The sequence below is a fragment of the Squalius cephalus genome (genome assembly GCF_949319135.1).
Source record: "Squalius cephalus genome assembly, chromosome: 12".
Lineage (NCBI taxonomy): Eukaryota > Metazoa > Chordata > Actinopteri > Cypriniformes > Leuciscidae > Squalius > Squalius cephalus.
The window spans coordinates 28,753,483-28,777,764 of NC_137133.1; the positions used below are offsets into that span (position 1 = coordinate 28,753,483).

Genomic DNA, 24,282 nt, shown 5'->3' on the forward strand with positions numbered 1-24,282 from the left:
ATAAAATCTAACTAAATATATAATTGTGCGTAGTTGGATAGCAAGATGAGTAGGCTTATATAGAGGTAAAACAGTAAGTGAAATCTTTGTTGTTTATGCAACATCCAGTCAAATTCACCTGTCAACTAGTAGAAGCTACTGCTAGACAAATTAGGTAGATGACAACATGGACAGGTTATAATATGCCCTCACCCTTGAAAAACAATGAACAATGGTAAAAGAAAACATGACCCAGACTACAATAAATATGGGTAAACTTGTGTTGGAGGTAAACATGATTTGTGCTGACCAATGTTTTGTACAGTCAATTATGGGCTGCCTAAACCGGAAACTTTTCTGAACCACTTATTTAAATGACTCGTATGTCAGCAAATTTTTTTTCCGTGCAAGATGTAGGATCTATAGCTTTTCGCTAGTCATAGACTTGCACAGAGAAGCAGAATGCATGTGATAAGGTTCACTTCACCTATATCTTGCTCTCGTTCTAAATATCAGCAAGTCTCTTGGCCAAAAAACACATAGAACCTTCTCCGTTTTTCTTAATAGAACAAGCTTCCTTTTAGTAACTGTTAAAATGACTCCAGTGTTCCTTTTTTTCCAAGGGGATTTTGAGTGAACCCCATGGAATTGGTGTGCATAGACAAGATCTAGTTTCAAGGCTTTGATTTAGTGTGCAGAAAAGCATCCAATCTCGCTTTCTCTCTCTGTAGTGTTTTTGCACGCTTCCTTCCGACTTATGTTTTAATATTCTTCTACGATATAGTACAAGTAATGTACTGTGCCTTCACTGTGCTTTTTCACAGAATTGGTAAAAATTTCATTAAAATGTGAACAGTGAGTCCATTCAGGCGCCCAGGTTCCACCTGTTGAAATGTAACCAGTCGTATTTGCTTTACTGATTTTACAAGGAAACCTGACGCTCTCTAGCAGACTGTAACATCACAGAGAGGAAGGCAGAGCCTGACTGGCTGAAGCTTTGGCGTTTGGGTGCTGGCCATTCCAAACCTCTAAGTAAAAGACCGGGTCACAGGCGTCTATGTGTTGCATGGTTTGCTGAGATCAGGATTAAGGCTGAAAATGTGCTGAAACTTGCAATTCCATTTGATTTTGCAATGAAGTTTAATTTTGAATACAGGACCACCTCAAACATTTATTCTATTTATGTTATCATAGTGTACAATTTATTTTAAATGAAGCTACAGCACATTTATTGTCAATGAACCAACATGGAGAGGGATGATGCCCATGAAGACTTGAAGACATGAAGTCTTGTTGAAAACTCAGGCCAGGAAAACAAATGGATATTTTTGGATTTTGTGCTGTCTCAGTATTATTAGAAGTGAGGATAATCATGAGCCTACATTAGTCCATGCAGTGTCATTGTCTGTTACATTTTAACAGTTTTCTGTGAATTATGAGGCGACAAATTCATTCGCCTGCTGTCGCTGATCATAATAATAATAGCTGGGTGAATGAGTCCACTAATTGTGTGTGGGCAACTCTCCAGAGGGACCCTCTTTTGCAACAAAATTTTAATTACTCTAGGCTTCTGGAGTGGAATCAAAGTGGCTGATGCTTCTCAGGAATGATTGAGTCATGCTATGGAAACCAGGGCTTTAGAGAGTAATCATCTAGAATCTGTCATAAATGGTGCAGTAAACACTCTTTACAGTACTGCCCATGCTAAAACATGCTAATATGACCACATTTGCATGGCACTTTATGTTGTATCAGAGCTGCACATGGAAAACTAACTTTTGAGTGGTTCTTTGTGTTTCAGATGAAGAAGGAGCTCAGCGACAACGAATCCATCTCGCAGGAAATAGTTGGCAATGCCCATGTTGAGAATTACGCTATAAAAATGTTCCTCTATGCAGACAGTGAAGATCGATCAGGACATTTCCACAAGTAAGTCAAGGTTCAGGTTGGGTTAGTTGGCATTTTACATCCCCAGAATATTTAGACAGATTTTTTTTCGCTGTTTAAATGCACATACCTTAATTACAGTTTCCTTTCACCGAACCGTGACACAAAATAATCCCACTGTCACTATTGCACATACAGGGAGTGAGTAGCAGGCTAAAATTAGCAACAAAGCTGGCTCTGTACTGGGCGGTTGCCTGGGAGTGAGACGGCATGGATTAGCCAGGTGTTGCGTTACAGGTCACAGCAGTATAATGAAGCTGTTGTGGACAGTGACGTCATAGGCAGTGCAGTGCTGGTAAAGGGTCCAAGAGCTGAATACCTGGCAGTGACTCAGGCCTCAGGTCATATGGACTGGCACTACCCAAGGTATTTTAAGTGATTGTTAGTTTTGTTGTGGCTAGATAAACCTGAGTACACTTCTGGACCGTAACTAGGGCTGGGCGATATGGCCTAAAAAAAAAAATCCCAGATTTATTTATTTTTTTTTCTCAAAAAATCCGATTACGATTTTACGAAATTGACCCCCCCCACTTAAAAGAAATCTGCAGGAGCCGGTTGCACCAACAAGGCTTACGCCTGGTCTTAAGGTAAGTAGGTCTTAACTCAGTCCGACCTAAAAGTTATGACAGTTGCACCATCCAGGCTTAAGTCCTCTTCTCGCTAAGACCGGGCGTAAATCTTACGCCTAGTCAGTAGCAGGTGTAAATTCAAAATCTAGGCATATAATAGCGTTAATAGCCGTTATCCGACAGATAATGTTTCTATAGTAACCACTTGATAACTCAGCTGTAAAGACATGGCGCGCCTTATACACAGACTTTACAATGAGCGGGCTTTTTATTAGGGACAAAAGCAATCCATTGGATATTTACAATGATGAGGAGCTGATAGAGAGGTTTCGATTCTGTCGGAGAGATATATATGAATTTGTTGAAGAGCTGTCACCCGACTTACAGTTTGTGTCGAACCACAACGCAGCATTGACACCAGCATTACAGCTGTTAATAGCGCTACGTTTTTATGCAAATGGTGCTTTTCAAAACACTGTTGGAGACATGATTAATGTCCACAAATCCACCGCATGTCGATTGATCCGGCTACAAGTTAACAAAACAGCGGAAGATAGTTTACAGCGTAACCTAGCAACGCACGTTGCTAGTCAACCGCTATAGTTCCGTGGCCATTCATATGAACGCGCAATACTAAGACCAGGCATAGTTAAGCCTAGGCTTAAGTTTGGTTGGTGCAACCGACGTTAGGTCAACTCTAAAGACTGGTCTTAACTAAGACCTACTTAGCAGTTAGGACCAGGCTTAGTAAAGCCCTGTTGGTGCAACCGGCTCCAGATGACTAAGCAATTGTTCAAAACAAGTTTTAACTTTATTTTGTTTTGAATTTCCCTTCTGGGATTTGATCTGGATTTCCCCCTTGGGGTTAAATTGCAATCATTTTTTCCAAGTAACCAACTAACGTGCTATAAATGGCTTTCCTGGTGTAAATGTAACGTTACATGACATATTGTTCTCCAGCTGTTTTATGGACCTCTTTCCGCGGTTGAAAAACACTGTTTCAAAATGAGCCAAGAATGGGAGATCATTGCGTTCATGCCGAATTCTAGGATTGATTATTGTAAATGAATCATATTTTGGTCATGACTGTCAGTTCTTTGTGAACAAAATCTGATGTAAAAGTCTTGTTTACATCAAACCCACTGTAATGCTTGAATGCGGATATGTCCACATCACCATCTCAACATAACATTAAAATAACGCACATTAATGCCCATGCATCTTCCCCGCTGCCATAGCAGTTCAAATTATATAAAACTATGTTTGCATAGCGTTCTTCTTAAAATGTTATGCATTTATCCCAATGTAACGTGTTTTTTTATTCTGTTAACACAAATTTTGTTTTTCATAATTTTAAAATATATTTTGTTTTTTTCCCCCATTTGTTTGCACACATGATGTAGCCTATCAGTAACCTAAATTGATATTATAATATGTTTATGTTTTGATAGTGTATGACAAGTTTTGGCAATGAAATTATACGCTAATTATCTTACTTGCAGATCATCTGTATCTGCATCCACTAATATACTGACTAGCAGTAGGATTATATAAAGCATGCAAAATTAAAAGTATACAAGTAAATAAAATTACTAAATATTTTTTTTACTTTAAATACTCAAGTACATTAAAAATCAAGTACTTTTACTTGAGTAAAGTTGAAAAAGGAGTACTTAATATTTTTACTGGAGTAATATTTTAATAGAGTATTTGTACTTTTACTCAAAGTACATGATGTGTACTTTGTCCACCACTTCCTAGAAGTAATCAAATCTCAGAGAAATAGACTTCAGGAAGGATGTTGTTGTAGTCGTATGAACCTCTATATTCATTGCTAACAAAGTCTTATGTTGATGCAACATTCCCTCTAAGGTCTCAAAATACATTCTGAAATGGATCAACTTTGGCATTTCGTGCCACATTTGCCCTTACGTTCTTTGGCCTCTTCCTGCTGATGAGGTTTAGAGTGGAGATCAGTCTTACCATAGGAAGCTGTCAGACCTGCATGCACTCCCTGTCCAGAGGCCACTTTTCAGGATGTATTCACATACTCAGGGTTTGTTCAAACAGTGCAAAAGGTGAATCATTGTGTACTTTATGGTATTACTAATAAAAGGTACTGCAGTTCACGACATTTATCCTCATTCTGGAGAAACAATGCTGGGAATGTCAGCAAGTTACTTGCAAAGTTTTCTTATACATGAATGTACAATCCTAACCCTAAAGGTTTTATTCTACAGAGAGAATGAGTTTTTTCTCAGAGTGACCGAAGCAGCATGCCTGAAGATGTACAGTGAGGAAAATAAGTATTTGAACACCCTGCTATTTTGCAAGTTCTCCCACTTAGAAATCATGGAGGGGTCTGAAATTGTCATCGTAGGTGCATGTCCACTGTGAGAGACATAATCTAAAAAAAAAATCCAGAAATCACAATATATGATTTTTTAACTATTTATTTGTATGATACGGCTGCAAATAAGTATTTGAACACCTGAGAAAATCAATGTTAATATTTGGTACAGTAGCCTTTGTTTGCAATTACAGAGGTCAAACGTTTCCTGTAGTTTTTCACCAGGTTTGCACACACTGCAGGAGGGATTTTGGCCCACTCCTCCACACAGATCTTCTCTAGATCAGTCAGGTTTCTGGGCTGTCGCTGAGAAACACTAGTTCTATTTTGGTCTCATCTGACCACATGACTTTCTCCCATGACTCCTCTGGATCATCCAAATGGTCATTGGCAAACTTAAGACGGGCCTTGACATGTGCTGGTTTAAGCAGGGGAACCTTCCGTGCCATGCATGATTTCAAACCAGGACGTCTTAGTGTATTACCAACAGTAACCTTGGAAACGGTGGTCCCAGCTCTTTTCAGGTCATTGACCAGCTCCTCCCGTGTTGTTCTGGGCTGATTTCTCACCTTTCTTAGGATCATTGAGACCCCACGAGGTGAGATCTTGCATGGAGCCCCAGTCCGAGGGAGATTGACAGTCATGTTTAGCTTCTTCCATTTTCTAATGATTGCTCCAACAGTGGACCTTTTTTCACCAAGCTGCTTGGCAATTTCCCCGTAGCCCTTTCCAGCCTTGTGGAGGTGTACAATTTTGTCTCTAGTGTCTTTGCACAGCTCTTTGGTCTTGGCCATGTTAGTAGTTGGATTCTTACTGATTGTATGGGGTGGACAGGTGTCTTTATGCAGCTAACGACCTCAAACAGGTGCATCTAATTTAGGATAATAAATGGAGTGGAGGTGGACATTATAAAGGCAGACTAACAGGTCTTTGAGGGTCAGAATTCTAGCTGATAGACAGGTGTTCAAATACTTATTTGCAGCTGTATCATACAAATAAATAGTTAAAAAATCATATATTGTGATTTCTGGATTTTTTTTATTTTTTAGATTATGTCTCTCACAGTGGACATGCACCTACGATGACAATTTCAGACCCCTCCATGATTTCCAAGTGGGAGAACTTGCAAAATAGCAGGGTGTTCAAATACTTATTTTCCTCGCTGTAAATGTCCTGATAGAGTTTGACTACAGCAGAAGTGCGACTATGATTAATCTGTCCCAGGATGGTGATAGGGAGCTTGACTTTTAGGGTCATTGCATAAGTGTTCATAGGAAATTAAAAAACGCCAAACTAAACCCTGTCTTTGGTAATTGACATTTGAGCAAGAAAGCTACCTTTTGGTTCTGTGGCAAAAAGCAATGCAAATGACATCAATGCATGGTTAATGGTACCATGTGTAAACATGCAGTATAAATCCACATTTGGAAAGAGAAAATTAAATGGTAAAAGAAAATGGTTTATGTGATTACAAGAAGTGAACTGTCTCTTTTATTTATTTATTTTTTAATTTCAAAGGTTCTTGTTCTTAGAAAAATAACTCTGTTCTTTATTCTGTATTTTGGTATGACTAATTTGTTTTTCAAATGCATCTCTGCTCATTTAAGTCTGAATATATCTTATTAAAATGTATAGATATTGTTATTAATCTAAATTCATTATTGCTGTGTAGCAGGTAACTTTTCAACATTTATCTCAGAAATAAATTTTAAACAAATTATTTGTTGGTCAAATGATAATTCTAGAGTAATGTTTGCTGTAAATTCAGCTTTGCCATCACAGAAATTGATTACATTTTAAAACATTAAAATAGAACATCGTTATTTTAAAATGTAAAAATTTAGCAATTTACAGAACCTTACACACCACAAACTTTTGAACGATAATGTGTGTTATATCCAAATGTGCTTTGTTTCACACATCTATTTTATGAGACATGCAACTGGCTTAATTTTAGTGAAAAGAAGTACTAACTGAATGACTGCATTGCTGTGTTAACAGTTTAATTTTTGTTTTGATCACAGGAATATGATCAAGTCCTTCTACACCTCAAGTCTTCTGTTTGATGTGTTGAGTGTCTTTGGCGAATTATCAGAAGAGGTGAGTCACTGAGTCTTTTCGTCTCCTACATTGTCAACCGAGTAGGTCTATATTTTGACGCCAAGGCTAATATGACAAAGTTTTGTGTTGAAGGGACATAAAAATGGGCATGAGATGTGTTTCTTGACACAGTCCCCCTGTTTCTGATGGCACAGACACAAGCTCGCCTAATTTAATGGAACGTGAAAACGTCTAATGGAATCAGATACGTCATTAGAGCCATGTTCTCGTGTTCAAATCCGAAAACTGCTATGAAAACATGAAAACGTGGAAATTAATGGGAAACTATAAAAGTGAGCCCAAGGACTGACAACGCCTCACCAGTCTCAATGTACACAGAGGTTTTGAGAGGCCAGTTCTTGGCAAATTTGTGCCCGGAAAGTGTTGCTAATCCACCAGTTGAATCTGTGTATTTCCAGTGTGCCTATTAGACCATCCCTACTGGTCGCCATGGCCGCAGATGTCTCTTTTATACAGAGGGGAAGTGACCTGTGTCCGAAGATGGACAATGTTTCATTGAATGTTCTTCGCTCCCTAAGGGCCAGACATTTTCCTACTGTAGAGAGCTCATTGGACTGACTGTTTCAACAATGAGCTCTCAGAATCACCCTCCATTACTGTGCTGTTTCTCTCTGACAATGCCACAAGGAGTTGTGCCATATTAAATTACACGAGGAAAGGGAACTTTTTAGTGCTAGACTTAACAGGACTCAGTACTAATGTATGTAAAAGTAGAAGTTGAGATGTGAAAGGGCTTCAAGAGTCTGCAAAACCCTTTAAATGGATGTGAGTTGGTGGTGTAATTACAGGTTTCAGCACACTTCAGAGCGATGAAAATAAACCAGATACATGTATTATAAATGTGTGTGTGTGCATGCTGTACAAATTTAATAATTACAGCTCTTACATTAATATGCTAAATGCATTGAATTAGTTTTTCACATTACAAAAAAAATGGTCCTTGTGTAAAGTTAAAAAATAGTTGTTATTAGGTAAAAATTATAGATTTCTATCGATTTTAAGCGACTAATCAAAATCCAAAGAATCGATCTTGCTGTTATCAGTTGATGATTGTAGAGCGCAACCCATCAAATAAATCACAATAGGCTTTGTTACTTTTGATATGAAACAAAGTCTCAGATTTCAAATTATGCCCATTTTATTATTAAATTCAAACAATACCATTTGGCCGCTCTTTATTGGGGTGTGACAGATACATTACTATTGATAATTATAAGCCGAAATGTTTTTTGAGCACCAAATCAGCATATTAGAATGATTTCTGAAAGATCATGTGACATTGAAGACTGGAGTAATGATGCTGAAAATTCATTTTCATTCATCAATTCATTTTAAATTTGTTATTTTAAATTGCAATAATATTTCACAGTATTAATGTTTTACTGTATTTTTGATCAAATAGAAAACAGTTATTTTAAATTGTAATATTTCACAGTATTACTGTTTTTACTGTTTTTGAGCAAATAAAGAGCATAAGAGACTTCTTTCAAAAAAAATGTTTCCAAACTTTTGACAGGTACTTTACGTGATGTACATTTACTTTATGTTCTTAGGAAAGGGCCTAAGGGCCCTTTACTTATAATTCAGTAATATTATTGATTTGACTGTACTGACACTATTGGATGAGAACAAAACTGCTTTATAGCTGATTTGACTTCGTTTCATAATTTGTTTTATAAAATGAACTGAATCAACACTGAACTGACTTAAGCTGAATAATGACACTAATAACTTTTTAGAGCTGCTTTACAGCAAAATTGAATTCTATTTGCATTACTGATTCTGTTATTTTTCTTGTCATCACTGTAAAGTTGCTTTGAATCAATCTGTATTGTATATACAAAAAAGTGACCTTGACTTTACAAGGGAGTGTCATTAGGTCATTTTTGACATCAAAAAGTTTAAAAAACGCTGATTTGGTTATGTAATAAATATTGGTGACTTTTAACATATTGCGTAAGCCATTCAAGGAATTTTACCTTTGCAGCGCTTAACTGACATCAGATCCCTTTTAATGCACCGCTTCTTATGTCTTATTGCTGTATTTATTATAACTAAATCAGATCTGCTCCTTTTTCGCCTATTGTTTTGCAGAGAAAGTTCATTAATTGAGCATTTATATAATTGTATAATTATAATCTTAATGATTCACTGATTGACTCTCCCCTTTTCCACTACTTTCCAGAACATCCAACATAGGAAGTATGCAAAGTGGAAGGCAGCCTACATCCACAACTGCCTAAAGAATGGCGAGACTCCTCAGCCCGGTCCTATTGGAATGGAGGGGGAAGCATATGGTAGGTGCTGATATTATATCTGCTCCCCCAGAACAATCCTGTGACTTCCATTAACAAAATACACACCAGATGGGGGGCTTTCCTTCAGGATTACTGAAGGGCTTTCTCCATGTGAGTCTGTTGTTTCTGAGTCAGTAAATGTTAGAACATTGTGTGCCTTATCAAAGTTGTGAAGAACACAGGAGATGACTGGTTCGCCCAGTGACCCTCCCCCTGCGAGTCAGCACAGGCTATTATTTATGTAGTGATTATTTTAACAATCTGGAGATCAGGGTTGCCACCCCTTATAATAGTGTGAAAATGATTCACTGTTGAGTAGCCTAACTATTTTACAGTCTAGGATAGTCATTAGGAAGGAAAGGGCTGAAGCATCACGTCAAGTTAGGGTTACATAGAGTGAATTCAGACTGAGCCAGAGTTAAAATTTGTCTTTAAAAATGTAATAGAAAATAAATGTAATACAGTACCAGTAAACAAAACGTTGTTTCCACACAAATTGATTTAAGATTTAAAATAAGGGTTTTGTGAAGCCAGTCAAACAGATTACAGCTCGCCGGATAGAGAAAGTACTTTCAATTTTGTTATGGTTAGTAAATAGGTGCAGTCCCTGGTGTTGTCTGAAGCTTAACGTTCTAACTGAAGTAGTTTTGATGTCAGAAGTACGGTGGCCCAGTAGTGCACAACACAACGAAATTTAAAAAGCAAACATAAGTTCACAACACAACGGAAATGAGCCACAACACAACGGAAAATCTACAACACAACGAAATAAAGCCGCAACGCGGCTTGTGTTGTGCACTACTGGGCCACCGTACAGAAGTACCTCAGTGGGTTTATAGGAGGACTGGAAAAAGAATGACAAACAGTAATCGGAAGTTGCACTGTGGTGGCGGCAATTAATGTCTCAGTAAACTGTCTTTCTCTTTTTCTGACAGAATAGAATGAATGTATAACCGTTCAGCATAATTGTGCATCTCGTGCAGCGCATGTAGTTATGGATTGCCTGTAGCCAGTGTTTATGACATTACATTCAACAAAAAAAGATGTTAGAGTAATGTAATCGATTCACCGAACACAAAGAGTTTAATTATTGTTTAATAAGTTGCTTATGTTCCGTTATAAAAAATTGGAATTGTTACTTCATTAATTTTGTATTGAGTTACATAAGCAAAAGGTTTGGATTTGGACATTTGGAAAGGAAAAGGACATTTCATCCTCCTAAAGAAAGTGTTTACACAATAGCAATACCAAACCCATTTCCTCTTGAAACTTTAAATAAATGATCACCAGACGTAGAAAACCATGGCCGTGCCAATGGCATATAGCAGGGCTATTCAACTTCATCAAGAAGTGGGCCAAATGATACATTCATCGGGGCAGGCCCGAGCTAGAATATTTTGTGAATGAAATCAGCAGAGCACAGTTATGTTATTATGTATTTGTTCATTTAAAAAAATAAAAGATTTTTTATAGATTTTTTTTTGTTTTTTTAAAACATTTTGTATTATTCATGAAAAAGATTCCTTCCTATGAGGAAATTCAGAAAAAAAATGCAGTAAACTTGTTTTCATAATTTTTCCTATTGCATCTATTCTAAAGTGCCTTTTCACATTGTGCTTTTTCTGTTTTGCTATGGTTTCATTGCATAATAAACACACAGGTTGAGAGTTAGGCCTAATTGCATTCATTAATGTGAACGAGTCATTTTCATTCTTCATACTTGGAACTGGTGGTTTTTGTCTTTTTTCAGTTTGGATGATTCAGTGACTGTAAGACTTAACTGGTTTTAAAACTGAATTTTTGACAGATGACACACACGCTCTCCACAGAGCGCATGCAGTGACACATTTTCACATCAAGCAAAGAAGTTTCAGAGAAATAGAGCGAAACACAAAACTACCGATCTCAAGAGAGCCACTGAACTTTTTAAGCAGGTCGAATTCAAGTTCAATAGGCCTGGAATATAGCATATTTATGAAGTAGAATATGCAAATTTAAATATTATGAGTCAAGACATTTGTGAACACCTTTTGCAGTTAGGCTAAATTTTGAACCTCTTAGTTTTATATTATCACCAACTATATTGTTGTGGGATCATGGTAAAAGCGTATCTTGTTTAGAGATGATGTGAAAGATGTGAACGTTTGACTGCATGATAATGTATTTGAGAAGGTTGTTGAAAATAATTTTTCTCCTTCATGTGCAGGTCAAAGTAGTGTTTGGCGGTGGGGGTTTAGTTAGATCACTTTTCTCTCCACATCTGCTGGGCGTGCTGCTTTTGACCTGACCTGCTCATGTCAGAGATGAAGTCATCTGTAGACTGAGCCGTTGGGACGCACGCATGCACCGTATGTTTCTGTAGTATGTGACATACTCTTATAATGTCTGTATCAGAACAGTTTTTAATTCTGGGTATTTTTAACTGTTGTTAAAGCTCATGTAACAAATGTTTTCTTCATGTTATAATGATATTTAAATTTTAATTCTTTAGCTTTACATCTAGCAGCTGGGCCCCTCTTGTTAAGTAGTGACCTCATGTTTGGTTATTCCCACTGATGTGCAGCATTGCCAAGACAAAATTGTTGCATGATAGCATGCTTTTTGCCTTGCGGAGATTAAGCACCTTATCACAGTATTTGTCTCGTTCTATGTGTCCGTCAAATTGCCTTTTCCAAGGAGGTCCCCTATAAAACCTATTATAACAATATGCCAAGATGTTTATGTGCTGTATAACGAACACCAGACCTTGTTTGAGGTCAGACCTGCATTGGGTCAGCTGATAAACTGTTCGTTTTCTGTTGTCCTCAGCAGTTAATCGTGTTCTTCCTGTGCATGTGGGATCCCAGAATGACAACTAACACATTCAGGGCATCTTATCCACCTTTTTTTTCATAGCAGAAGTGAACTGTTTTCTGTGAATGTGCAAGAATTCCAATTCATATCGCTTCGATTGGTAAGTAACTAGAAGAATTATAAAGTGCAGGAAGTGGTAAAACTATTTGTGCTACAAACCAGTGTGTTTATGATTATGACAATAAATTAAAATATGATAACAAATAACAGTTTGCAATATCAAGCAGTATAACAGACTTTTTCTATAGCTAAAATATCAGGAAGCAGATGACACCGGAAGCCTTTCGCATTCAAGTTACAATTGGCTGCAGTCGCGCTTACATCAAAAATATGGTGCATTTCAACATATGAAAGCAGCCAGAAATTTGCTATAGAGGATATAAAAATGTGTTATTTCCTCTAGCAAAGAAAATTTGTTCAGTTTTGCTGTTAAAGGGAGAATGTGAGTTCAAAACATGATTTGGTAACACTTAAAGCCTTTATGTATAATGCATTATAAAGGTATTCATAATGTGTGTTATAATGCATTATATCTTATCATAAATAATTGTAACTAAAGTTAAAATGCATTATAGTATTTTGCAGATTCCTTGTTGCAATTGAAATTAGTGGGTTGTCATGTTTTTAATGCATTATACTTTTTAAAGGTGTAACAATGGATAGATAAGTATTATAATGTATTATAATGGTTACAATTATTCATGCGACTATACAATTAAAAATACTTTTATAATGCATTATGCATAAAAGCTAAAGTAAAGTGTTTAAAAAAAAAAAAAAAAGGGAGGGCTGAGTAAAAATTAATTTTTGTGGTTATCAAAATTATGCCACAACAGCTGCTTGAACTTAACTTGTGTTTGAATGTGGAATATTCCTTTAAGAGCCATACTAGTGGTATTGTCTCCTCGCCGAGTTTGGCTTTCCAACTTACGGGAATATATGCACGGCAAGCACGCCCCGGGGCATGGGAAAAAGGCTTATTTGAAGGAAAGAAAACTGATCTGTAACAACTTTCTCAATTACTATACTATTCCTAAGACTCATCTACAGTGTTTATACCAGTAGCTGTTCGTTTCCTGGAGCAGGCTTTGCACCCGTGCCATGACTCCATGGAAAGTAAAGGTCTCTTTACTGTAGCCCAGTTGAGAAACTAAGGTCAAACAGAAATGGGCTCCAATGTCAGGAGAAGTACAGCTTGGAAAAAATTAGACGTTTAAAAAGTCAGTGAACAACATCCTGTAGACATGCTGAAATCATTGTCTAAATGTCTCTTTTGTAGTTTTCAGGTAGTTATCTGTGGATTTAAATTGTTTTGCATTAAGTAGATTATATAGCCAAGGTTGGACTAAATTGAGACAAATGCAACAGGCATGACCATATGCATACTTGTACAGTATGATTATGTATAACATTTTAACTTTATGTAGCATGACTGATTGCAAAATGTGATTTGGACATGCTGCAAATTAAATTTTTCCTTATAATGAACCCCTTTTTGAACGAAATCACCCATAACAGTTCTGATTGCTGCTAGTTTTTATTATTACAGCATCTCCTCCCATTGCAATGTTGCATGCATGTTACAATTCTACAAATGACTTTTCTCTCATATTAAAACAATTCCATCTGTTCACAATTTATCCATCCCCTCCCTGTCACTAATTAGCACAGAATACATTTTTATTTTAAGTGTAATTTAGGTCACAATTTTTGGCCAGCTGCAGTAGAGTTCGGTTGAGCACACCCTTTGAAATATTTCATAATTCGGCTATCAGCGCAGATCAATAATAAATAAAGAGGCATATTGGCAGAGAGAGCTTCTCTTAAGCCTCATGTTGACTTTTACAAATCCATCGTGTGCTAGAGCCAATGTTGGTTCCCCCTCCATCACCTTCCTGCTTAAAAACAAAGGCCTTTCGGAGTTTGCAGTGTTTTCATTAGTGAGACCTTTAATAGAGTTTTGAAATTAAGTTTAACAGATCGATCTTTTTTAATGCACTGGGTAGTGAAAGGTAGGATCTATGCACATCAATCCAGCAACAACTACTCACAAAATAAATCTGCTTATTTACTGTATCATTTTTGTCATTGGTTACAGTCTTTCTTTTTCTTTTTAAACAGCCTTTTCTTTCCGTGCTGATTTGTTAGACCGCAATTGACCTTCCATAGGGCTCAACAATCTGTTTAGAGAAGAGCAGGTGCTTGGTTGAATTATATGTGGATTACTCACATAGACAAAATGAACATTTATTTCTATGTTCTGTGCAGTTTAGTTCTACATGGTATTTATTCCCCCCATTGCTCTTAGGAAAAGCATGACATTCAGGTGTTCAGAATGCTTTCCAGAGCCACAGCTTGTTTATGTATAGCTCGGCTCTTCATCCAGCCCTTCTCTGTGGATTATTGCTCTTAAGAACAGAAGGGATGGCTTTTTGTGGTGCTATCATTCTGTAATCACAACCTCTCTTTTCACTATAGCAGTACAAAGCTATCTTGAGTATAGACTTTCATGGTCATAGTCTGCCAGCTTATGGCCTTATTCACAATTCCTCATCCGCCTGCAGCATCGCTCGGAGAACACAACTTTTCTCCAGGATTGACCAGGAATCCCCCTAATCTGTGGCTGATTAAGCCCCACTGCACAGAAACCATATGAAGGCCATATTTTCATAAGAGCATAATGTTTATTTGACTTGCCCCACCCTTATTGCTCTGCCGATTATGAAAATAAACCCCCTGACACATGTCTAGGGAAAGGAAAGTCGTCAAAACAGCATGTTTAAATCAACCAAATTTGGACATGTGTTTTTCATATCCTTTATTTACTTGTTCCTAGTGATGAAATGTTAAATTGAAGTTTTACCTTGTTATTAAATGTTGCTGATGCAGGCAAATGTATATGGCGCTAACCTCTAAACTGTGTTTTACTGTAATATTATATTTTTGCAAAATTCAATCTGCCCAGGGGCTTTTAGAAACATTATGAATCTGGGATTGATGTTAAATTTCAAATGGAAGAACGCTGCCACAGTTTATTGAAATGTCATGCTTTTTTTCTTGTTTTATTTATTTATATTCATCACTCATTTTGGGGTGTCTTAGGGTTCAGCTCGCAGTTGATTGAAATTGGTTCCGTGTCATGACTGCTCTCATCAACTTATTCCAGGGTTTTGTTGGGGGAAAAGTGTGTAACTCAAATCCAATCACATTAACGGGTCACTTGTATAATAGATTAGGCTGATAAAATTCCACAGGTCCAAATTTCACATTTGTATGTAGTGTTTGTTTCACTGTGCTGCCAAGCATCTCCTTAGTTACAGGAAATTGTGTTGGTACTTTCAGATTGAAGCCACTTCATCAAAGGCTTGACTGGCAATGAGAGTCATTTGTTCCATGATTTGTATTCATGATAAAATTATGCAAGAAAATGCTGTGAACACAGGCATCTTTTCAGCACTGAATGGGATAATGTGAGAAAACAGAAAAGCCTGATTAGTACTGGCAGCAGACTGTTCAGAGCTCCGTTAGTTCTGGAAAAATGACTCTAGGAAGGAAAACTTCTTTCTGGATCGCATTAGTTTTATCAGTACTCCCAGAACAATGGCTTTTTAAAAAAAGTCAAACTTTTTGGGCACTTCACAAAAGCTTAATTTTGACAGTGCAATGCATGAACATATTCGCTTGTTTTTTCTCCTTACTTTAGATGATGAGTTTGGCGCCGAGGGTGGTGGTCCTTCACAAGCCCCTTACGATCCACCCCAATCCCAGCCTTCTTTCCACGGACATCCGTCAAACCAACCCCCAGCATCCAATTTCAGTAATATTCAGATACCTCCTGGGTCTCACGCCCCAGCCAATACACCTGCAGATATTCCCCATCCAGAAGGTAAGCTAGCAGAGCATTAGTGGAATTATTACTTTACAACCATCTGCCAAGTTTCCAATATACACTACTGTTCAAAAGTTTGGGGTAGCCTTAAAAAATATATATTTATATTCAGAATGGATGCATTAAATTGATCAAAAGTGACAGTAAAAACATTTTTTCTTTCAAATGAATTAAACTTTCTATTCATTCAAAAATTCTGAAAAAAAAAAAAAAACTGGTTGCCACAAAAACGGTTTTCAACATTGATTAATAATAAGTGTTTGAGTTAACATATCAGAATTATTTCTGAAAGATCATTTGACACTTAAGACAAGAGTAATGATGCTTAAAGTTATCACAGGAATAAATTACATTTAAAAAATATATTAAAATAGAACATAGTTTTTAAATTGTAATTATATTTCACAATGACTGTTTTTACTGTATTTTTGATTCAATAAATGCAGCCTTGGTAAGTGCAAGAGAATTCTTCACAAAAAAAAATGAAAGCTTATCAACCCCAAACTTTTAAACTATTTCAAGGGCTGTTACTTGTTTATGGATAGCCATGCATTTGATAACTAACTTTAAAGTATTTGAATATTTGCTCTATTTGTGTGAGCAAAGCAGCAGAAGATGTCAGAATGAATCACTCTAACACTGATTGTCATTCAATAACTCTAATCCCTTGACTCAAACATACAGGTTAATTAGTATTTCTCAGAGTGCTGGCACAGAGCTGTAGTGTGGTTGCATTTATATTTCCCATTCTGTTTTCCTTTTAAAGAGCAAAAAGGTAGGCTGAGGGTCCCCATGAGGGGCATGTTTCCCTTGGTAACTGCTGTCTTATGTGATTAGTACCTCAGCTTCCAGACATGGAAATGACTAATCTGCAACATGGCACCCCACATGCAGCCACTTAATTTGATCATGCATTGCATGTACTCACTTCCTTGCTTGTGTGTTTGATTCATGTCAGCTCTCGGACTCTTTATGCTCAGCCATAGCTAATAGCTAAGCCTATCTAACTCTGAATCAATTACGGTGGTGGACTAGTTAATTCGTCCATTACAGTTTTTCAACATCCTATCAGCCATGATTACAAATGCAAAAATGCATTTATGTTTATGATTAAATTGACTTTTTCCCTTCTTTTGGAGCAGCACAGCCCATCAAACCAGTGCCTGTTCCACGAGCCATGCCAGTGGTCGATCCTTCGCTTCTAAACAATACCCAGGAAGGTAAGCTTTTTGTGTGAAGACAACTCTGTACTGAAATCCAATCTCACCGAACCTGGCAAATAATCGTGACAGAAAGAATAGGACCTCATTTCACCAACATGATTGATCTCATTTTCTGCTCAAATGGGCAGAGGAAAAAGCACACATTGCACTGGCTTTTCTAAATAAATTAATGAGGTCATTTCTGACTGCCCTATATTGTTGCAATTGTCGGAAATAGAGCAGATTGAACGATTTGCAGTGCAAGATGCAATTTGTCCAGTTACAAATTTGAGATGACAAAAGTTACTTTTCTTGCCCAAACCAGTCATGTATACATTGACAACAGAGTATCATTTGATATTGTTTTGGCTAATTGAAGTCTGTCTGCTATCATAACAGGTGCCCAGACAATACATAAATATTGGCCATCATTAATATTGCATAGAACCACGTGGCAAAAAAATAAAAAACATCTACAACCTCAATATGAAAAGTTTGCAATGTCATACTGCAAATTGCTTTTCTCATCCTCTCTTAACCGTCAGGGTCTTTCCGGGATAACAGATTGGCCATGACATTGTCTAATTGGTTTGAAGGGAAAGTCTGTGCCTCATAAGACACTAATTGGGCATGTGAAACATGGCTCTGAATGTGAGGTGTTGATTTAGGGGTCGTCCTTGAAACCAGGGATTAAGGCACCGATATACTTCAAGCGAAATCGAAGAATGAACTGATGTGATTTTCATTTCGAACAAAATCAGGCCGAAACTATGTTCGTTTTGGGAGTTTGAAACAGCTTGCCAAAGCGAACTCTCTGGAAAAGTGGATTATTACTTCAATCCAGTTTCACTGACAGTCTATCATGTCCCCTTTAAACTTATTTAATTCAGTTAGTTGCCAAGGCAAATGTTTTTTTTTTCATTTTTATTTCAATGACTGAATATTAAAAGGACAAGTTCGGTATTTTACACTTAAAGCCCTGTTTACAGATCGTTTCTGATGAAATAGAACGGTTAAGATTAAAATTTGGACACATGCTGCTGTCCCGAGAATTTTAGGTTTCTTTCGCTTTCCCCCCCCCACCTACAGAATGGCAGCCTATGGGCACTGGAACAATCCTTCCAAAAAACGCATTAAACTTTCGTTTACAAAGACGTGAAACTGATCGAGTGGTCAGGGGTGTTCACTTATATGCTCACACAAAAATCCGTGCAAAAGATGCTTTCCAACAGGTTTTATCGTAGTTTTTGTCCAAGTTTTTTTGTGTGTGTGTGTTTGACAAAAACTACGATAAAACCTTAAAATTACCAACTTTACAGCAGAAAAAAAAACATGTTTACAGCCTGGTTCTCTATGTGGCTTTGGTCTATACAGCTAATTTTGCCCTTCATAACAACTGTGAGGTGGGTGAATTTTTTTTATAACTCATCCGTTTAGTTGATTAATATTTAAAGTTCTAAGGGTGTGGCCACTTGAGTGACAGGTGGATTGCCGCTGATGTCAATGCTAGCCGTTTGTCTGCTGTTACTGGCCTTCACTTCACCTCAGCAAATGTTAGCTGCTGAACTTGCCACCTCTGCAGTCTTTTGTACTTTTTTTTTTCAGGATTATTTCATACAATTTAATACACCCATTACTTCGCCCACGGCTTAGGATTGCGTCGTTGTCGTCGAGTATCGTTCGAGAGAACAACCAGTGCTGTATTTCAGTTGGTTTCCTCTGTGAACATGCACTAATGGATGTCTGACAATTTCGTTGCTTTTTGGAGTTTTCAGATTTAAAAGCGTCAAAGGCTCGTTCGTTCTGCTCTCATGGAACAGATAGATTATAATATGCTTATGTACCGTCAGATGAAATCCTGCAGGTGTCGGAGCTTTCTCCGTCCATGCAATAAATGCACATCCTTGAATGATTTTCGTGGATTTTCTAGCGCATTTACTTGAACTTCATAGGCAATAACGTTATATCTATGGTTTAACCCATTTGAGAGGCGGCCAAAATCAGAATTTAAAATGGACTGAATAAGCTCTCTACGAATTTGACGAGCGATGCCGCGCTTACGGACCATAGACTATAAAAAAAGAGTGACTGACATGTAACGTTATGCACATAAATCACTCTCACACACACTCTCTCAGAGTAATATTAAGTTACTGCATAATACATTTTCAACTAGCAGAATAGTACAGAATCACGATGTACAGAATCACGATACACAGTCTCACTTGTAGCCATGTCTTTTAACTATTATAATATTTCGAAGGGCAAAAACAGGAACTTTTAATTGGCTTTACATCATCAACTGTCACTTTAGCGCGAGGCCCTGTGCAGTCGCAGACTTTGTACTGTCAGTAGCATAACGTTATAGCCGGTTATAGCATTACCTCCGCAGCCTGAGCTAACTCGATCACGTCGAGCTAGTTGGGCGTGATTTCAGATAGCGAGGCTCCTCAGCCTCTTTGCCCATTTTCTGTTATCGGGGAGTGACGCAAGGCCAAGATGGCGACGGCCGGCTCCGCCCACTTTAGGCTTCAAAAATGCTCTTCAGAAACCTACGGGTGACGTCACAGACACTACGTCCATAATTTTTTACAGTCTATGGGCATAACCCAGGGAATCTATTAAGACCAGTGTCTTTACAATAGGCAAATTTATTCAAAAGCTATTAGAATTTTTGGAAATTTCATTATCACTTCTTTACCACAAGGTGGCGCTGCCCCAAAACTATACGTTCATGCGTTCACAAATACAGCATTTTGGTACCAAATTCAAAATGGTCGCTATGGACTCGGCATGACGCCCTGAATCTAATGAGACCACTTTTATGCTTTTTGGACAAACCGTTCAGAAGTTATAAGCAAATATAGCCTATTTTCGTATCTCCGGACCAGTAGGTGGCGCTGTGCCGAAACGCAGCATGTAGCCTCAGGTCACGCTTGTGATGACATGTACCAAGTTTTGTCTGAACACGATAAAGCATTGCGGAGAGACAGCCTTGTGCTCTACGTCAATTTCATTTGCGTGTTATTCGATAACCGTTGGATTTATCAAAAAGCTTTTGATAACTTTTTGCCAGCATAGTCTGAAGATGATCTGATTTGATTTTCATAAAAATCGGAGCAACGGCCTAGGAGGAGTTCGAAAAAGTAGGTTTTTTTGGAGAATTCAAAATGGCGGACAAATTTTCATAATGGAAAATGACGTCATAGGGTGCAATCGTCTTGAGCTAGGGAATCAGAGGAAAAAATATTTTGTTTCTAGCCCTTATGATTCAAACGTTATTGGCATAAACATGAGTGAAACTTTGGACCTTCGGTGCTTGGCCCCTAATAAGAAGAACGCCAACAATTTCAATAGGTGCCTCCGCACCTTCTGTGCTTGGCCCCTAATTACAACAAATCCCAAGATGGATCATGTCACTGGGAAATCCATCTTAGTTAACAAGCTAATCCTTTCGTCACTGGACCTGTACTTACAAGCCATGTCTAAAGTCCTAATCAAGTTAGTCTTCAAACCTGCTTCACCAACCAAAGAGTAACTTTCTAAGCAAGTCCTCAAATGTTAAAGTCATTCTAATACAATCTTTGGTTATGCTTTCTGCATTCTTTTCGTCAGCATATAAGTAGATTCATATTTGTAAATATATCACATAAGAATGAACCAGTGTGTGTCACAATTAAACTTCTGTTCCACATTTCACCCCCTCTACAGCCAAAGTCGACCAAGGTCATAACATTACCAGTATTTTAACTTGTTGAAATGTTCTTGAAGTCGAGCATCTCAGTTGAGACAGCCCTGTGGTTATAGTCTTCCCAGTCTGTGTATACTTTAGTAATCGAGGTGTAAGCAATGCTTTTGAATGAGACAGAAAATGTATTGTGGTTAAATATTAATACTGGAGAGGAGACAGGATCTAGAGATCTTTTTTAGGTTCCCAGAACTGCTGTACCTTAAACTGTTTTGAAAGCTCTCATGTGTTTTGGTGGTCGTCTCTGTCCAGTTCATTATTTTGTTCCCACATTATGGATTCAGCTCAAACTGTCACTCAGAGTGTCATTGTGAGAGCCAGCATAGTTTACATTGTGGTAAAGGCATTTGTGCACCATGACTATAATATTTCAAATGCCTGAAGTTAAGTATTCATAAACTAGCCCAACCTCAACTCACCCTATAATTTAATGTGCTGTTGGCCACTGGAGAGACATGCATGTGTGAAATGGGTGCTTTGCTTTTCCAGAATTTTCCCCTGGGAATCATTTAAAAACTCTGGTAATAGTGTCTCATTATTTATATCATTTATATATTCACTATTATTTTATAGCTAATGTACACAACCATTAAAACGTTTGGGGTCATAAATAATTTTCTTATGCTCAACAAGGATGCATTTATTTGATCATAAATACAGTAAAAACGGTAATATTGAGAAATATTATTACAATTTAAGATATAATTTATTCCTGTGATTACTCCAGTCTTCAGTGTTACAAGATTCTTCAGAAATCATTCTAATATCCTGATTTGATGCTCAAGAACATTTGTGCTGCAACTCTGTCACTTGATGCATTTAATTCACCCTTAGAGAATACAACTCATAATTTCTTTTGCTCTTTACAGGAGACTTGCGGCTCACACCAGAAGACTTTACTCGGGCTCAGAAATACTGTAAATATGCAGGCAGTGCACTGCAATATGAGGATGTGGGCACTGCCGTCCAGAATCTGCAGAAGGCCCTGAAGCTTCTAACCACTGGCAAAGAATGAAACCATTGTGCTGTCCCCCTTAAAACCACTTTATCAGAGATCTGGCCCAGATGAACTGAAAAAGGGCCATTTCCCCAGCCCCATCTGTATCAAAAAGAGACGCTCCACAGGACACCCCCACATCACTCAATACAACATCTGTTTCAGTCATATTGGATGTCAATAGCTTTTCATTACTAGACCAATGAGACAAAGATGCAACACTAAAAAAATCAGGTGCATGTGAAAAGACCCTTTCAAATTCTGAGGAGTTAATACATATTCATGGTTTGAAGTTTTCTGGCTTCGCAACTATTTAGTTAGATATGCATGGACATGACAGCATGTCTCAAGATATCTATTAAACAAGAACTCTCATCTTTACCTCAGGCTCTCTGAAACATGAGCATTAGAGTGACTTTGCCCTTAACTAATTTTTACTACATTCTGTTTACTCCTTTGTATATGCTTAAGGTGGGAGGATTCTGCAGTCATTTACTTAAGTTTTCTGTGTTATGATCAACAATAAATCTTTTTTTTTGACTCTTATTTGACTTTTTTTGGTCATTTGCAGTGTATTATAATCCTTAATGAAAAATGTATTCTTTATTTTGCTTTTTGGTGCTTGAGTATTAAATGTAGTCATTATATGCTGCTTAATAAGGTGTATGCATTACATTATGTAAACAATAAGCATTACGCACATGCAGTCAGAAAATGAATGAGGATTATAAGACAGTCAATTAAAAGGCCAAATCAGTTGGACCCATTTGTGCAGTTTATTTGATTAGGTTAAATTAGAAAGACTGGTATTTTCTCCTTCACTGTCATTAATGCTTGGCACTTTGTTCATATTTGAATTATTCCAGATGCCAGTAACAGTAAGTATTCCTGCAGATTAAAATATGAGTGTGATATTGCATTTCAAAGGCACTGAGTTTAGTTCCATTATGATGGGTAATAAAAAAATAATAATAATTATTAGGCACAACCCATTTAGCCATATGCATGAATGAACTTGGTCAGTTCGGTGTGCATATGCCGGAAGCAATTAATTACAATAGATAGTTCCTGTTGTTTTCTGCTCAATTTGTGATTCTTGCGGTTGAATTAGCGGTGCCACTGTTTTCCTCTCTCTCCACTGTTTAGCCTGAAGTGTAATAGAAAGGGCATTGACTGAGCTATCACTGCATGCATCTGCATTTGCCTGAATCCTTTCCTGCCTCATTGCGGATGCAAATGAACATCACCTGGGATTTTCCATCCTTACCTGTCTTACTCCTTTGTACTCAGGTTTAATTGGCTCAAGTGAATTTACAAAGTAATATACTGCCTCTGATAAAATCCATCTAGGAGTGCATATCCATTGACATATGAGGACGGTTAAACCATAATGGCTTTGTCTTTTAACCTTTTAAAATTAACCTTAAATTCTGAGTGACGACATTCTTCAGATTCTGTGACTTTGTAATCTCTCTTTAGTGTTTTAAAGTGTGTTTAAGGGTATTGACATTGACGCGCACAGATAAAGTTTATTACTTGATCACTATCAGTGCTGTGGGAATCGAGAACCCGGTTCATCTTTTTTCTCCTTAAAGCGTTATCATTCAAGTTTTGCATTGACTATTGAGCAAAATAAGTCATTTTTGAACAGCAAAGCATTTGGAAGGATTATACAAATCCTAATTTCTAGCTCTTTAGTTGTTTTAAGTTCAAAATCTTCAGGCAATGTCCTGTGCTATGGTGATAAAACATCATTGTGGCTGTAAATCTCACTAAACAAAACATAAATGTAGCTAGCCTATAATAAATGTCCATGTTATTGTCTATGGGTTCTCACACCCACAATAGATCAAAACATAACAGTCCCAACAGAGAGACACTATCTGATTCAAAGAAAGAGGCAGGCTCTTCATCCAAATAAACTATGACAATATTTGTAGCGTTATCATTCATACATCAGCTCACAGGCTTGTAGTAAACAGGAATTGGTTACAACTACATAACCTGAAATTTCTGTAGAGCATGAAATTTGACCTGAGCGCTAAAATGTAAGTATCTGAGGTACATGCAAATACAGTTATCCGACTTGTAGGAACTATCTAACTGGAAGATCTTCTCTGACGTTGAAAACAAAGTAGATAGCATGGGTTACTGAGGACAAAATCATTTTTACAGTTGTTTTATAAGGTCTTCAACAAATTAATAAGAAGTAATAATTTGTTAATGAAAATATAAGTATGAAATTAGTAATAGACTTTTAAGCACAAGCAAATTGTTTTAATGTGTTTATTACTGTATTTATTTGCAGATGTAAATGTGCCTATATCTTA

General features: G+C 37.3%; 1 protein-coding gene across 3 annotated transcripts in view; it reads left to right on the forward strand.

The window, feature by feature from the left end:
• The window catches only part of vta1 (vesicle (multivesicular body) trafficking 1), a 39,317-nt gene extending 16,819 nt beyond the window's left edge, over window positions 1-22,498 (forward strand). For all 3 annotated transcript variants that reach the window (XM_079888208.1, XM_079888207.1, XM_079888209.1), the window contains 6 exons: window positions 1,781-1,908; window positions 6,870-6,945; window positions 9,152-9,263; window positions 15,820-16,002; window positions 17,148-17,225; window positions 21,825-22,498. In XM_079888208.1, coding sequence (XP_079744334.1) covers window positions 1,781-1,908; window positions 6,870-6,945; window positions 9,152-9,263; window positions 15,820-16,002; window positions 17,148-17,225; window positions 21,825-21,970 — 723 coding nt within the window. In that variant the 3' untranslated portion in view covers window positions 21,971-22,498. The remainder of the gene's footprint in view (window positions 1-1,780; window positions 1,909-6,869; window positions 6,946-9,151; window positions 9,264-15,819; window positions 16,003-17,147; window positions 17,226-21,824) is intronic.
• The last annotated feature ends 1,784 nt before the right edge of the window (window positions 22,499-24,282 follow it).